This window comes from Talpa occidentalis, unplaced genomic scaffold (assembly GCF_014898055.3).
Source record: "Talpa occidentalis isolate TD23 unplaced genomic scaffold, MPIMG_talOcc4v2.1 talOcc4.9, whole genome shotgun sequence".
NCBI classification, from domain to species: domain Eukaryota; kingdom Metazoa; phylum Chordata; class Mammalia; order Eulipotyphla; family Talpidae; genus Talpa; species Talpa occidentalis.
The window spans coordinates 78,374,291-78,389,768 of record NW_023605305.1 but is presented as its reverse complement, the minus strand read 5'-3'; the positions used below and the strand labels follow the sequence as shown (position 1 = coordinate 78,389,768).

The 15,478-nt window shown below is 46.5% G+C and overlaps 1 protein-coding gene and 1 pseudogene across 1 annotated transcript in view; one reads left to right on the top strand and one right to left on the bottom strand.

Moving 5' to 3' along the window:
* Window positions 1-9,503: 9,503 nt before the first annotated feature.
* Window positions 9,504-9,922, bottom strand: LOC119236592 (NADH dehydrogenase [ubiquinone] 1 beta subcomplex subunit 2, mitochondrial-like; annotated as a pseudogene).
* A 3,072-nt stretch (window positions 9,923-12,994) lies between these two features.
* Window positions 12,995-15,478, top strand: part of INTS3 (integrator complex subunit 3) — a 37,807-nt gene continuing 35,323 nt past the window's right edge. The window contains exon 1 of the mRNA XM_037501422.2: window positions 12,995-13,758. Coding sequence (XP_037357319.1) covers window positions 13,615-13,758 — 144 coding nt within the window. The 5' untranslated portion in view covers window positions 12,995-13,614. The remainder of the gene's footprint in view (window positions 13,759-15,478) is intronic.

Genomic DNA, 15,478 nt, shown 5'->3' with positions numbered 1-15,478 from the left:
AGGGTGGTTGCCCTGGTAACCACAGCATACTCAACTTCCTGGTGGGCCCTGGTGGCCCTGTTGCCTTCCAGGCCCCAATTCCTAATATCAGAGACACAGCTTCAGACCAGAGTGGATAATATGCTAAAAAGAACTGTGGAGACTTAGAAGCTAGATCAGGGTGGAAGCTGGGATATCTAGAGAGACTGGGCCTTTGGGGAGGGGAGATTGTCAGAGATGAGGTTGGGGGGGGGGTGGCGGGGAGCTGAAGGACTGAGGAGCTCCAGTAAGACAATTCTAGGAAATTGCCGGTCAGATCCTTCCGGGGCAGCCTGGCTCCATCTCGGGCACTAGTAGGGGAGGGGCTGAGGGGTGGGTGTGAGGTGAGGCCCCAGGAGTCAGTGATTTCAGCAGCTCGAGAACTTTCACTGAACTGAGGAGATTTCCTTCCGGAGGAAGACCCCTGCAGCCAGGAAGAACTGGGAAAGTCATTACTGAGGGTAGGGGGCGGGCAGAGGGTAGCAGTAAGGCCTCTTCTAGCAGGGTAGAGGGATTTGTGACAGGAACCCCCGCCCACATGGGAGGGGCAGTCTAGTCTCGCTGTTTCCTGGGTTGTCCTGCTGAGTAGGCCTGGGGGGGGTGGGGGGCAATAGGGTTTCCCTGGAGTATGATAAGAATAATAACAACAGTAATCATTGGCATTCAATCCTGCCTTGCCCTTGACAAAGGCTTTCACATACATTATCTCATCAGCCCATGTGACACCCTTGGAAGAGGAGGCAGGCTTGGAAGGAAGGCAGCAGCCCAGCTGGGATAGGAGAGCCCAGCTGAAATCCAGCTGTGGGAACCCCAACCCAACCAGCCCTACAGAAGGGCCCGGCCTCGAAAAAAATAGAATTGACTGAAGACAAATATCCTTCCACCACCCACTCTTTTCTCCATGTCAAGGAGCTTGGGTAATTTATTTGTCATAGCAGTACCTTTAGTAATAACATTTTTGAATGATGTATATCTCTCAGGACAGATCCATGGACTAATTAGCAGCAGAGGCCTGTTGTTTCGCCTGAAAATCATTTTTTAGTTCAATTACAGGAGCTATAAAAATAAATTGTTAAAAAAATAAACCCTAATGCTGTTCAGGGAGATTTAATCTCATTGAGTTGGAACGAAAGTAAAATTCCAGGCGAGGTGTTTACCACCAAATGAAGGTTAGGGATGCTGATGAATTTGGTGTTGCACAAAGCAGAGGTGGGGATGCCGGTGTGGAGGATGAGGACATAGGAAAAGGAGAGGTGGGGGGCAGAGACCCTCTTGGCTGTAGTTTAGAGAGGCGGTCCAAATAGGAAAAACCTCCCACCCAGCCTCCCTATGACATGCCTGGCACCGGAGAGTGGTTGGACTGGTTGTCTTTTACTTTTTATTTTTTTCAGTATTTATTTATGCATAAAGAACTGGGGTACAGGCCAGAGGTGCAGGTGGTGGGAGGATTCACCAGAAACATAGTGGGGAACAGAACAGGAAGATTGAAATACACTGCTGAGGGGAGCAGCTGGTGAGACAGGACAGGTGTGCTATGCCATGGGTAGCTCCTGGGCAGGCCGGGGGATCAAACTCCTCCCACGGCGGAGGCTGTGGATGGCTTCACAGTGCTGTGCTTAATCCCTTGCACCACCAGGGAGGCCCTGGTTGTCTTTTTTTTTTTTTAAGTTTTATTTATTTACGCGTAGAAGAGCTGGGATTCACACCAGAGTTGGGGGGGGGGGCTGAGAGAGGACTCTCCAGAGACAGAGTGGGGAACAGAACAGGCAGACTGACTGAAATACACTGCTGAGGGGAGCAGGGGGTGAGACAGGAGAGGTCCGCTTTGCCATATGGGTTTCCCTCTGGCTGGCCGGGGATCAAACTCTGAGGATTGCTTCATAGTGTCGTGTTTAACCCCTTGTGCCACCAGGGAGGCCCTGGTTGTCTTTTAAGGACCGGTTCATGGCCAACAACAACAACAACAAAAACTAATTAAGTACATCTGTTAATCACTTAACACCCTGTCTGAACTTCACTTGGCTATCCCACTCTTACTCTCTGCTTTGACTTCCAAATGTGGGCTACAGAGACGTACCTTGGCTGTTGATAAGTCCTGTGATTAAATTGGCTTGGCATGTATTAGCCCATCAAACTCCCAGCAGGCCAGAACTAGGCCAAAATACTGCATAGATCTATGTTCAGAACTAGAGCAGTTTCAAATCTCTATCAAGTGAGAGGCAGGATGATGTTAGTTAAGGCTAACTCTGGAGACAGACTGCCTGGATTCAAATCCCAGCCCTGCCACTTATAATCCATTCACCTTGAGCAAATTCCTCACTTCCTCTAAGCCTCAGTTAACCTGGGAATGATCATATCAACACCTACCTCACAGGGTTGTTTTGAGGATTACAGGAGTTAATTCATCCTATATGTGCTTAGAACTCTAACTGGCAGGTAATCAGAACTAGCTAGGTATCCGCTAGTGCTATTAAGAGTCTACATTATGCAGACTTAACGCTTGATTCAAGAAGCTCCTGATGTCCTCAGAATAGTTGGAAGTGAAATGCAGGACTTGATTAAACCCTCTCAGTGACAGGTTTTTGTAAGATCTGAATATCTTAGAAGTTATGTAGTCCAACTGCCTATCCAGGGCCAAAATCTTTTTTTAAATATCTGTGCATTCTTCTATGTTCAATTGGAAAATTTTCAGGGACTTGGAACCAAGACCATTCTATTTTTGAATGGCTGTGATTAGACTATTCTTTTTTTTTTTTTTACAGATTTATTTATTTATGCATACAAGAGCTGGGGGGTACAGACCAGAGATGCAGGGGGTGAGAGGATTTACCAGAGACAGAGTTGGGAGCAGAATAGGCAGAGTGACTGAAGTACACTGCTGAGGGAGCAGCGGGTGACTCAGGAGAGGTCTGCTGCACCATGTGGGTTGCTCCCTGGCCGACCAGGGATCTAACTCTTGCTGCAGAGGCTGTGGATTTCTTTCTTTTTTTTTTAAGATTTATTTATACAAGCACTGGGCACAGTCAGAAGCACGGGAGGGTGAGAGAATTCACCAGAGCCAGAATGGAGAACAGAACAGGCAGAAGGACCAAAATACACTGCTGAAGGGAGCAGCAGGAGCGGCAAGAGAGGTCTGTCGCGCCATGCAGGACCCTCACCGGTGGCCAGGGATCAAACCAGTGCTGCAGAGACTGTGGGCAGCTTCGCAGCCCAGCGCTCAACCACTGCGCCACCAGGGGAGGCCCTGGATTTCTTCATAGTGCGGTGCTTAACTCCTTGCAACACCAGGGAGGCCCCTAGACTATTCTTTCTGATAGAAGAAGGTGGAGCTATTTCAATCAACAGAATTCCTTTATTTTTTTAAAATTTATTTATTTATGTATATAAGAACTGGGGTAGAGGCTAGAGGTGGGGGGGTGAGAGGATTCACCAAAGACAGAGTGGGAAGCAAACAGGAGGAATGACTGAAATACACTGCTGAGGGGAGCAGCAGGCAAGACAGGAGAGGTCTGCTGTGCCATGTGCGTCAGCTCCCTGGCTAGGGATCGAACTCGTGCTACAGTGGCTGCAGTGGCTGCAGATAGCTTCATAGTGCTGCATCTTAACCCCTTGGGCCAACAGGGAGGCCCCAGCGCTGAGATTTAACCCCTGCACCATCAAGGAGGCCCCCCCTTCCTAGGTTTCTTTATGAGAACATAGACATATACAAATATGTTACATTTTCCCCTTTCTTACACAAAAGATGTCATTTTGATTAACTCATATTTCTTGGAATTTATTCCATATTGTTTTAGAAAGAGATTCCTTATTCTTCTTTCATTTGTATAGTATTAATTTTGTGGACATATCATAATTTATTAACCAAGAAAATTTCAATTTCTTGCTATTATATACAATGTGCTAATGTTTATTCTCATATCTTTACCTAAAGTATAATCTCTTATCTATGTCATGTTTCATGCATAAGCTCCTACAAGTGACAAACTATATCAAAGGGTATATGAGTTCCTGGTTTTTTGTATCTATGCCAAACTTTTCTCATACAGGGTTTACCTATCTGCACACCCACCAAGAATTCATGAGTGTGACTAATTCCCTATGATTTTGATAAGTATTTTCAAACTTGTCAGATGAAAAGAGGTATCTCAGTTTAGTTTCATTTGCTCCATTTTTAAATATTGAGGTAAAACCTACTATAGCAAACTGTACAGCTCAACAATTTTTCATGTGTGTATGCCATCACCCAAATGAGTCATATACCATCACCCAAATGAAGATACGGTTTTCCCCAGCACTTCTGAAGTCTTCTTCATGCCCCTTCCCCATCAATACCTCCCCAATTCTCATCCCTCAGAGCTAATATTATTATTTCTATTGCCACAGATAGATTCTTGCATTTTTTAAAAAAGATTTATTTATTCATGCATACAAGAATTGGGGTACAGGCCAGAGGTGTGGGGGGAGGGCGAGAGGATTCGCCAGAGACAGAGTAGGGAACAGAACAGACAGATTGACTGAAACACACTGCTGAGGGGAGTAGGGGGGGAGACAGGAGAGGTCTGCTGCACCATGTGGGTATCTCCCTGTCCAGGGATCGAACTCATGCTGCAGTGGCTGCGGATAGCTTCATAGGTTGCGTCTTACCTTGTATTTTTTTTTAAGATTTATTTATTTATTTATACAAGAATGGGGGTACAGGCCAGATGCGTGGGAGGGTAAGAGGCTTCACCAGAGACAGAGCGGGGAACAGAACAGGCAGACTGACGAAATACACTGCTAAGGGAAGCAGCGGGCATGACAGGAGAGGTCTGCTGCGTCATGTGGGACCCTCTCCCGCTGGCCGGGAATGAACCGGCGCTGCAGAGGCTGCGGGCAGCTTCACAGCTCTGCGCTCAACCACCTGCGCCACCAGGGGAGGCCCTTATCTTGTATTTTTTTAAAGATTTTATTCATTTTTGCATAGAACTGAGGCATAGGCCAGAGATGGGGGGTGGGTGGGCGGGGTGAGAGGATTCAACAGAGACAGAGTGGGGAACAGAACAGGCAGATTTACTGAAATACACTGCAAAGGGGAGCAGCAGGTGAGGAAGGAGAGGTCTGCTCTGCCATATGTGGGGTAATTCCCTGGCCAGGGATGGAATTCAGGCTGCAGTGGTGATAGCGCTGAAACTCAAACTCTAGGCCACCAGGGATGCCCAGATTCTTGTGTTTTTGAATTTCATATACATGAGGTCACACAATATAGACCTAGTTTTCAATATCCTCCACCAGTGTGATACATTTGTAACTGATAAACCTACACTGATACATCATTATCATCCAGAGTACATGAGTCACACGATGATTCACTCTTGGTGTTGTACATTCTATGGGTCTGGACAAATGGACAATGATATGTGTCTATCATTATCATACCATACAAAGAATTTTCACTGCCCTAATTACCGTCAGTGCTCTGTCTATGCATCCCTCCACCCCACCCTCCAGCCCCTGGCAACCGCTGAGCTTCTTATTGTCGCCAATTTTGCATTTTCCAGAAATTCACGAAGTTGGATTCAGTATGTATCCTTTTCAGATTGGTTTCTTTCACTTGACAATATGCACATGAGTTTCCTGCATGGTTTTTCATAGCTTGATAGCTCATTTATTTATTTTTTAAAAAGATTTATTTATTTATGCATACAAGAGCTGGGGTACAGGCCAGAGATGCAGGGAGTGAAAGGATTCACCAGAGACAGAGTGAGGAACAGAACAGGAAGATCTACTGAAATATACTGCTGAGGGGAGCAGCAGGAGAGGCAGGAGAGGTCTGCTGCACCATGTGGGTAGCTCCCTGGCCGGAGATCGAACTCGTGCTACAGCGGCTACAGATAGCTTCATAGGTTGCATCTTAACCCCTTGCGCTACCAGAGTGGCCCCTATATCTGTATTCTTTTGGCCAATATCATATGTATGCCATGAATCCAATATTGTAAAAGCAACGGAGTTTATTCTTTTTTACTTCTTTTTTAAAGATTTATTTATTTATGCATATAAGAACTGGGGTGTAAGCCAGAGGTGTGGGGGCTGAGAGGATTCACCAGAGAGAGGGGGGAGCAGAACGGGAGGATCTACTGAAATACACTGCTGAGGGGAGCAGCAGGTGAGGCAGGAGAGGTCTGCTGTGTCATATGGGTTGCTCCCTGGCCAGGGCTGAAACTCATTCCGCAGTGGCTGGTGATAGCTTGATAGCGCTCTTTAACCCCTGTGCCATCGGGGAGGCCCTCTTTTTTACTTCTATAAACGATTTCATTCTGTGAACACTATATTTATATTTATTTACCCTTTCTACTGTTGATGAACTTTTGAATCATTTCTTGTTTTTACTTCTAGAGGGGCCTCCCTGGTTGTATAGGGGTTAAATCTCAGTGCTATTGCCTATGGCCTGAGTTTGATCCCTGGCCAGGGAGCTAACCCACATGTGGAGCAGCAGACCTCTCCGGTCTTGCCTGCTGCTCCCCTCAGCAGTGTATTTCAGTAGATCCAACTGTTGTACCCCCATTCTGTCTCTGGTGAGTCTTTCACCCCTCATACCTCTGGCCTACACCCCAGTTCTTATATGCATAAATAAATAAAAGTAAATCTTTGAATAGAACAAAAACTTTGCTTCTAGAGCAGTTTTAGCTTCACAGTTGTTTTTAGTTTTTTTCAATAATAATGTTACTATGAACATTTTTATGCATGTATTTTAGTGGACACATGCTCTCATTCTTCTGCTGTGTCATGGGATAGGCAAGTGTCTGGCTTTGTTAGCTCCTGCTCAGTAGGAAACTGGTCAGTCCAGTTTCCACCTCTCCAGCAACGTAAGAGAGCCGTGGTCAGCACACATACCCTCACCAGCCCTTGGTATTGCCAGGTTTTTAAACTACAGTTTTTTTTTTTTTTTTTTTTTAAGATTTATTTCTTTATACAAGAACCGGGGTAGAGGCCAGATATGCAGGAGGGTGAGAGGATTCACCAGAGACAGAGTGGGGAACAGAACAGGAAGACTGACTGAAACATGCTGCTGAGGGGAGCAGTAGGCGAGATAGGAAAGGTCTGCCGCACCATGTGGGTTGCTCCGTGGCCAGCGGGAATTGAACCGGCACTGCAGAGGCTGCGGACAGCTTCACAGTGCTGTGTTCAACCACCTGCACCACCAGGGAGGCCCTAAACTGTAGTTATTCTAGTACAGGTTTGTTGGAATTGCATGGGTTTCTTTTTAAAATATAGATTTCTTGATGTATTTCAAATTTATAGAAGTATTGCAAAAAGAGTACAAATAACTTCTGTGCATTCTTCAAACAGATTTAACAATTAACAAATTTTTCACATATTCTTTATCAGTCTCTAATGTGTGTGTGTATATATATAAGCATGTATGTGTCTAATGTGTAATATGAAGGGTAACATAAATATGTAATACAATATATATTGTTTTATATATGTATGAAGTATATATTGCATACATACTATATCTTTCTAAAATTCCAAAGAATAAGGATGTTCTCTTACATAACCACTGTCCATTTGTCAAAAATAAGGAAGTTTGCTACCTTATCTATAGTACATATTCAAACTTTTTCAATTTCAAGTGTCCCAATAATATACATTATAACAAACTTTTTTTTTCAGTATAAGATCCACTGCATTTAGATGTAATATCTTTGGCGTTTTAATATAGGACTTCTTCCCTCTTAAGACCTAAATAACCTTAATATCTTGGACAAGCCAGTAATTTCATAGAATGTCCCTCACTATGGGTTTTTTGTTGTTTTTTTCAAAATATTTATTTATTTATGCATACATAAATAAATAGCTGGGGTGAATAAATAGCTGGGATGTCGGCCAGAGATGCAGTGGTAGGGGGTGAGAGGATTAACGAGAGACAGAGTGGGGAGCAGAACAGGCAGATTGACTGAAATACACGGCTGAGGGGAGCAAAGGGCAAGACACGAGAGGTCTGCTGTGCCAAATGGGTCACCTCACAGGCTGGGGATGGAACTTGTGTTGTAGTAGATGCTGATAACTTCATAGTGCTGAGAATTAACAGCTTCCGCCACCAGGGAGGCCCAATATGGGTTTATTTGATTCTTGCTTGAGTCACTTTTACTCTAATCTTTGTCAACTGGTGATTTTTCGGGCGTCCCTCGTGGCACAAGAGTTAAGACGTAACCTATGAAGCTATCTGCAGCCACTAGAGTGCAAGTTTGATCCCTGGCCAGGGAGCTGCCCACATGGCGCAGCAGACTCTCCTGACTCGCTTGCTGCTCCCCTCAGCAGTGTATTTCAGTCAATCTGCCTGTTCTGTTCCCCACTCTGTCTCTGGTGAATCCTCTCACCCCCTCACTCCTCTGGCCTGTGTCCCAGTTCTTGTAATAATAAATAAATACATCTTTTTTTTTTTAAATGGTGATTTTTCATTGTATAAATTTAAAATGTCATAGTAGGTAAGGCTTCCTTGGTGGCACAAGGGGTTAAGCATAGCACTATGAAGCAATCCACAGCCTCTGCAGCGTGAGTTTGATCCCTGGCCGGCCAGGGAGCAACCCACATGGCACAGCAGACCTCTCCTGTCTCACCTGCTGCTCCCCTCAGCAGTGTATTTCAGTACATCTGCCTGTTCTGCTCCCCACTCTGTCTCTAGTGATACTCTCATCCCCTGCACCTCTGGCCTGTATCCCAGAGCTTGTATGCATAAATAAACAAAATCTTAAAAAATAAATAAATAAATAAAATGTCATAGTGGGTAAATTTAAGGGTTACAGCATGTTACTTAGTTATGTACATTGTAAGGTGGTTGCCACTATAATGTTTATGACATTGCATACTTACAGTACAATATTATTATGTTCAATCACTGTAATTTTTTAAATTATTTTTTTACCACAATAACATACATACAAACACAAAATTTATATTTTAACCATTTTTAAGTATATAAGTCAGTTGCATTAATTACATTCACAATGTTGTGCAACCATCACCATTATTTCATCACCTCAAATAGAAACTCCATGACTTTTTTTTTTTTTAAATAGAGGCATGTTTTATTTATTTGTTTGTTTGTTTGTTTTGTTTATACATGCACTGGGTACAGTCAGAAGCGCGGGAGGGTGAGAGAATTCACCAGAGCCAGAGCGGGGAGCAGAGCAGGCAGAAGGACCGAAGTACACTGCTGAGGGGAGCAGCGGGCGGCAGGAGAGGTCTGCGCGCCATGTGGGACCCTCCTCTGGTGGCCGGGGAGCAGCCGGGGATGGAACTGGCGCCGCAGAGGCCGCGGGCAGCTTTGCAACCCAGCGCTCAACCACTGCGCCACCGGGGAGGCCCGAAACTCTATGACTTTTAAACATCCCAACCTCCCTTAGCCCAGGGTAATCTCTAACTTTCTATTTCTATGAATTTGTCTATTTTCTATACTTCACATTAATGGATCATACAATATTTGTTTTGTTTTGTTTTTTCATTCTTGACCAAACCACTTTAATTTGCATCTTTAATGTACAATATGAAGTCCATATTTCTTCAGTTTCTCACCTGGCTCTTGTAAAGAGCTGAATCGACACCTTTAGTCTTCTTCATCAGGAAGGATACCTAATTCTTCATCTGTCCATTGAGAAGGATCTGGATAGGAAAAATGACCCAGCACAGCATCTGAGTCGTGCCAAAAGCGCCAGAGAATCCAGAACCACATGGTTGCACTGAAGAATTCGGCCTGGATCACCTGAAACCTGGTCAGCTGGGGAAACTGTCTGTACCTGGGCTCGTGGTGCACACCGCCGCCAGCATGACGAACTCCGCCGCCTCCAGCCTCTCGCGCGTGGAGGCCTCTGAAGAGGCTGCCTCCAACGCAAACGAAGGGCGTTTACCGCGTCAGAGCCGACATGCCAGCGCTCACCGCGACAGCCTCCCCCAGGCCGCGCCTTGACCAATATTTGTTTTTTTGTGTCTGGGTTCTTTTACCTAGTATATTGTTTTCAAGGTTCATTGATGTTGTAGTATGTATTTGATTTATATTTCTCTAATTACTAATGATGTTGAGCATTTTTTCTTAAGATTTATTTTATTTAGTGGCTCCCTGGCAGTGCAGGGGTTAAAGTCTCAGTGCTCTCAAGCTATCACCAGCATAAATTCAATCCTAATTTATTTATGCATATAAGAGCTGGGGTGTAGGCCAGAGGTGCGGGGGTGAGAGGATTCACCAGAGACAGAGTAGGGAGTAGAACAGAAATATACTGCTGAGGAGAGCAGCGGCCTACACAGGAGAGGTCTGCTGTGCCTTACATAGAGGTGATAGCACTGAGATTCAACCCTTAGGTTACTTGGGAGGCCCTGGAGGTGTCTCTTCTTCCTTTTTTTTTTAAGATTTATTTATTTATGCATACAAGAACTGGGGTATAGGCCAGAAGTGTGGGGTGAGAGGATTCTCCAGAGACGCAGTGGGGAGCAGAGCAGGCAGACTGACTGAAATACACTGCTGAGGGGAGCAGCGGGTGAGTCAGGAGAGGTCTGCTGCACCATGTGGGTAGTTCCCTGCCCAGGGATGGAACTCATGCTGCAGTGGTTGCGGATAGCTTCATAGGTTGTGTCATAGGTTGTGTGTTAACCCCTTGTGCCACCAGGGAGGCTCAAATCAGTTATTTTTAAAGAAACATTACATACACAAGATACTTAATTTAGGGGAGTCCCTGGTGGCCTAGGGATTAAGTCTCAGCACTATCACAGGGATGGCCTACCGCCACCAGTTGAGTTCCATCCTGGCCCGGGAGCAACCCACATTGCGCAGCAGACCTCTCCTTTCTTGTCGGCTGCTCCCCTTGGCAGTGTATTTCAGGAAATCTGCCTGTTCTGCTCCCCACTCTGTCTCTGGTGAATTCTCTCCTGCCCCCCACCTCTGGCCTACACCCCAGCTCTTCTCTGCAAAAGTAAATAAATAAAATCTTTAAAACAACCAAATAAAAACAAGGTACTTAATTTAAAAAAATCATCAAAGGATATATAGTAAAATATGAATCTCTCTCCCACCCCATCTCCCAGCCATCCAGTCTCCTACCCAGAAGCAACCAAATTACAGGAGTTTTGGCTATGCTTCTGACAGCCTCCATATATATAAATATATTTATGTATTCCCCTATGACCTACTTTCAAAGGCTCAACACACAAATAGAAGTATAAATATATAGTGTTCTACTCCTTACTTTTCTTTTTCCATCTAATGTATCTTCATGTTTCTACTGACACAAAATAATGTTATTGTAATGAGTTTCTATTCAGTGGCTAATGCAGTGCTTTTCACCTGGAGGGATTCCAAACTATGCTCAAAAGCATACCTCAGCATTAAAAAAAGTTTATATATAGTTAAATGTTAAGCCACTGCAAGTGTAGACATAAATAGGATCATGTGTAGAATGACAATAACTAGGGTCTTTATTATTTTCCACTTTACAACATGATTTCTTTTTTATTTATTTATACATGCAAGAAGTGGGGTACAGGCCAGAGGTGCAGAGGTGAGAGGATTAACCAGAAAGAGAGTGGGAAACAGAACAGGCAGATCAACGATTTACACCGCTGAGAGGAACAGCTTGTGAGACAGGAGAGGTCTGCTGTACCACGTGTGAGTTGCTCCCTGGCCTGCTGGGGATCGAACTCAACTGGGGACTCAAACTGGTGCTGCAATGGCCAGTGGCCGGTGGTAGCTTGATAGCGCTATGTCTTTAACTCCTGCCCACCAAGGAGGCCCTACAACATGATTTCACACCCATTATTTCACATAATTCTCTCAAAGCTAACAGGTAGCCCTTGTCACTCCATTTTTTTGGAAATACAAGCTGGGACATGGACTTTTAAAAATAGGTATTAAGGAGCCTCCCTGGTGGCGCAAGGGTTAAGACGCAACCTATGAAGCTATCCACAGCCACTGCAGCACAAGTTCGATTCCTGGCCAGCCAGGGAGCAACCCACCTGGCGCAGCAGACCTTCCTGATTCGCCCGCTGCTCCCCTCAGCAGTGTACCTGGGTCAATCTGCCTGTTCTGCTCCCCACTCTGGTGAATCCTCTCACCGCCCCCCCCCACCTCTGGCCTGTATCCCAGCTCTTGTATGCATAAATAAATATTTTTTAAAAAATAAGCATTAAGTACAGCAAAAGTTTTATGTCTTTGGGACTGTGTAAGGCAAACCTGAAGTCCTCGTGAAAAAATGGAACATGCTATAGAGAGGCAGTTGTGGAACCAGGCGGCAAAAGTAGATTCACATACAACTGGGGACACCCTGCCCTCGCAGAACTGATCAGCGTATGCCCCACTGGATTATGGGTGAGAGTTGGACTTTAGTGACAGTGAGTCTCAGGGTCCCGTCCTTTAGCAAATCTTTGCGGCCACTAGTAGGATTCTAATGACTTGGTTTGCACAAGTGGGCCTGTGCACTTTTTCCCCTCCAAAGGGTATTCTTGCTTGTGTGATGCCCTCTCAGCTCTGGGACATGGCTCCATACCATAGTTTGCTCTAGGAGTGCTTAAGGATTAGGGTTCCACTCCCTCGGTCTGCACTGTCAATTCGCGGATAGGCTTCAAGTCTCCTAAATCTAGCCGGGATAATAGCCGATTCCTGCAGCCGTCCCAGCTCCACCGGGAGCGAGGAGAGGGCGGAGGCCGGCGCCGCGCATGCGCGTCAGTGCACGCAGGCGCAGGCGCAGCCGCCCTTCTTCCTGATCACCTCGCACTCCCTTTCCACCTCCGGGAAAGTTGTCCCGTCCCACCCCCGAAGGCAAAGGAGGGCTGCTATTGGCTGCTCTGCCTGTCCATCAGACGAGTCTGTCTACCTCTCCATTCCATTGGCAGCCGGGAAAAAGGCCAGTCGCCAGTCGGCCGCCAACTCCTCCGAGACTCAGCGCCACCGCGGAAGCCGCTATTGGCGGAGGCCGGGGACCGCGACTGCTCACTTCCGGCGCGGGCCTCCACGATTCCTCCCCCTCCCCCGCCATCGCCCTCAGCCTTCCCACCCCCCGCCCTTCCACCATGGCCGCCTCTGTGTGGTGTAGGGAGAAGCTGGTCCTCCTTGTCCTCCTATAGCGCTTACTGCCTCACCCTCACCCCCTGGGGCCGGGATCCAAAGGAACTTCGCTCCTCAGCCCTGGGGCACCAGCCAGGAAGGCTTCCACCTCCCACTTCAGGGGCAGGGCTCCTCTTTCCCCCAGCTCCTGAGCCTGAAACTTAGGGTTTTCCCTGCTTCTCTTGGGGTCAGAAGCAGAAAGGGCTCCCCTTCCACTTCCTCAGGGGCGGAAGCCTCTTCTGCCTGTCCCATAGGGGCACAGACCCTCACCCCCAGCAGACTTAGGAGCTAACGGCTTTCTCTCAGCACTGCCACTCCAGAGGCAGGACCCACAGGGCCCTCCGCCTTCGCTTCCTGCACGGGAGCGGCCTCTCTAGAGGGTGGAGGAGAGGACTGGAACCCTTCCCCCCTTCCCTGCCTTCCCCTCTTACCCCGCTTGCCCCCATCCGTGGCAGCCCGGAGCTCCCCATTTCTAAGACTTCCCACCCATCCACTCCCTGGCCTTTTCCCGTCTCCTGGCTGCAGCTATGGAGTTACAGAAGGGAAAGGGGGCAGCAGCAGCAGCTGCTTCGGGAGCAGCGGGAGGTGGAGGAGGAGCGGGAGCAGGAGCCCCAGGAGGGGGGAGGCTGCTACTTTCAACCAGTTTGGATGCCAAGGATGAGTTAGAGGAGGTAGGTGTGGGGGGGTGGGGAAGGGAGTTAAGAAACTGGGTTGAGGAGGGCTACTGGAACGGATACGGGGTGGGGGCGGGGAAGGAGGCCTTCAAGTTTTTTCTAAGGCCACACAAACACTGCTCCAGACTTCCTGCTCCTGAAGGAAGAAGTGTGGACAACTTCCTGGACAGGTTGCCATAGCAACTGCAGTCTCTAGAATGAAAGCGGGTGGGGGGTGTTGACTAGAAAGGGATTCAGCATCCAGGTCTGACGAATTTATTTTTGACTTCCCACGCACAGGCTGTGGTTACTAATATTTACTTTTTCAAACTTTAGGTCATATAGAAGTAATGTATGTGTATGTAAGTGTCTGAAATTCATAGGAACCTCGGAAATTCATAGCAGACCTGGACTCTCCTGTTAAATAATGTTGCCTTTTTGTGGACCCAGCCATCCTTGATGCTAATTGGGCGTTTAGAATGAGTGAAGACTACAGAAAACTTAAAGAAAAATGACTGAAGTCTTAAGTGTATAGTTAACACCAACTATAGCAGTGGTGTAAGGGGGTACATGGGGCCCAGGAGGTTCTCCTTTAGAACCAGAAAGCATACACATGAGAGTGAATACACAGAGTGGAATGCATGAGGCCATGTGGTGGACCTGAATGGGGACTTTAGACACGGGAGAGTTGGCTCTCGCTGCCCCCACTCGTACCTCTTGCCCTGTCACTACAACCCAGAGTTGGTCATATATCCTTTCCACTGCCACACCGAGGCACAGGAGACCCAGAACTGGGACGTGATTGATAATGTTTGCAAGACCTAATAAATTCAACTTGGTGGTTATTCCAGGGACCGGATGAGTAAATGAGCAGGTTCTGGCTCTTCACTGGCCATTTTTCTCCTTCTAACTTGATACTAGATTCTAGAGAGAGGCAGGCAAATAGATGATAGTCATGTTAAATTTGGGGGAAAAAAAGTTGAATCAGACAAAACATGGCAGAACACATGCAAAATGAACTTTGTGAATCAAGAGATGGCTGGATAGCAACTTTATGGATTTTTTTTCATCAAATGTCCACTCATAGATTGGCTTCATGCTTCTCTTCCCCATAATTCTATGTGCATTTAGTAAAGTTTTTTTCTGCTACCGTTTTTTATCTATTAAGCTAGATATAATTAGGACCATAAACAATGCTTCTAAAAATAATTCCCCAAACCAAAATGACTGTAGGATTACCTTGTATTTTGAATCATACAATTTTTTTTAAAGATTTATTTGTGCATACAACAGCTGGGGTACAGGCCAGAGATGCGGGGGAGGGGCCTGGGGTGGGGTGGTGGTGGTGGTGGTGGTGGTGAGGGGATTCACCAGAAGACAGAGTGGGCAACAGAACAGGCAGACAGATGGAAAACACTGCTGAGGGGAGTGCGGGCAAGACAGGAGAGGTCTGCGGCGCCATGTGGGTAGCTCCCTGGCTGGCCGGGGGCCGGGAATCGAACTCATGCTGCAAAGGCTGTGGATTGCTTCATAGTGCATTGCTTAACCCCTTGTGCCACCAGAGAGGCCCTGAATCATACAGTTTTTTAAGAAATAGCCACAGTCATCAAAGTCTTTGCCAAGTTCTGTGTTCTGACACTGGAGCTCTAGAATTATAGAAGGTAGTTGACTGCCTTAGATGCCATTTGGGTGGAAGGGAAAAGACCCCAAGGGTTGGATGAAAAAAATGTTTATTTCC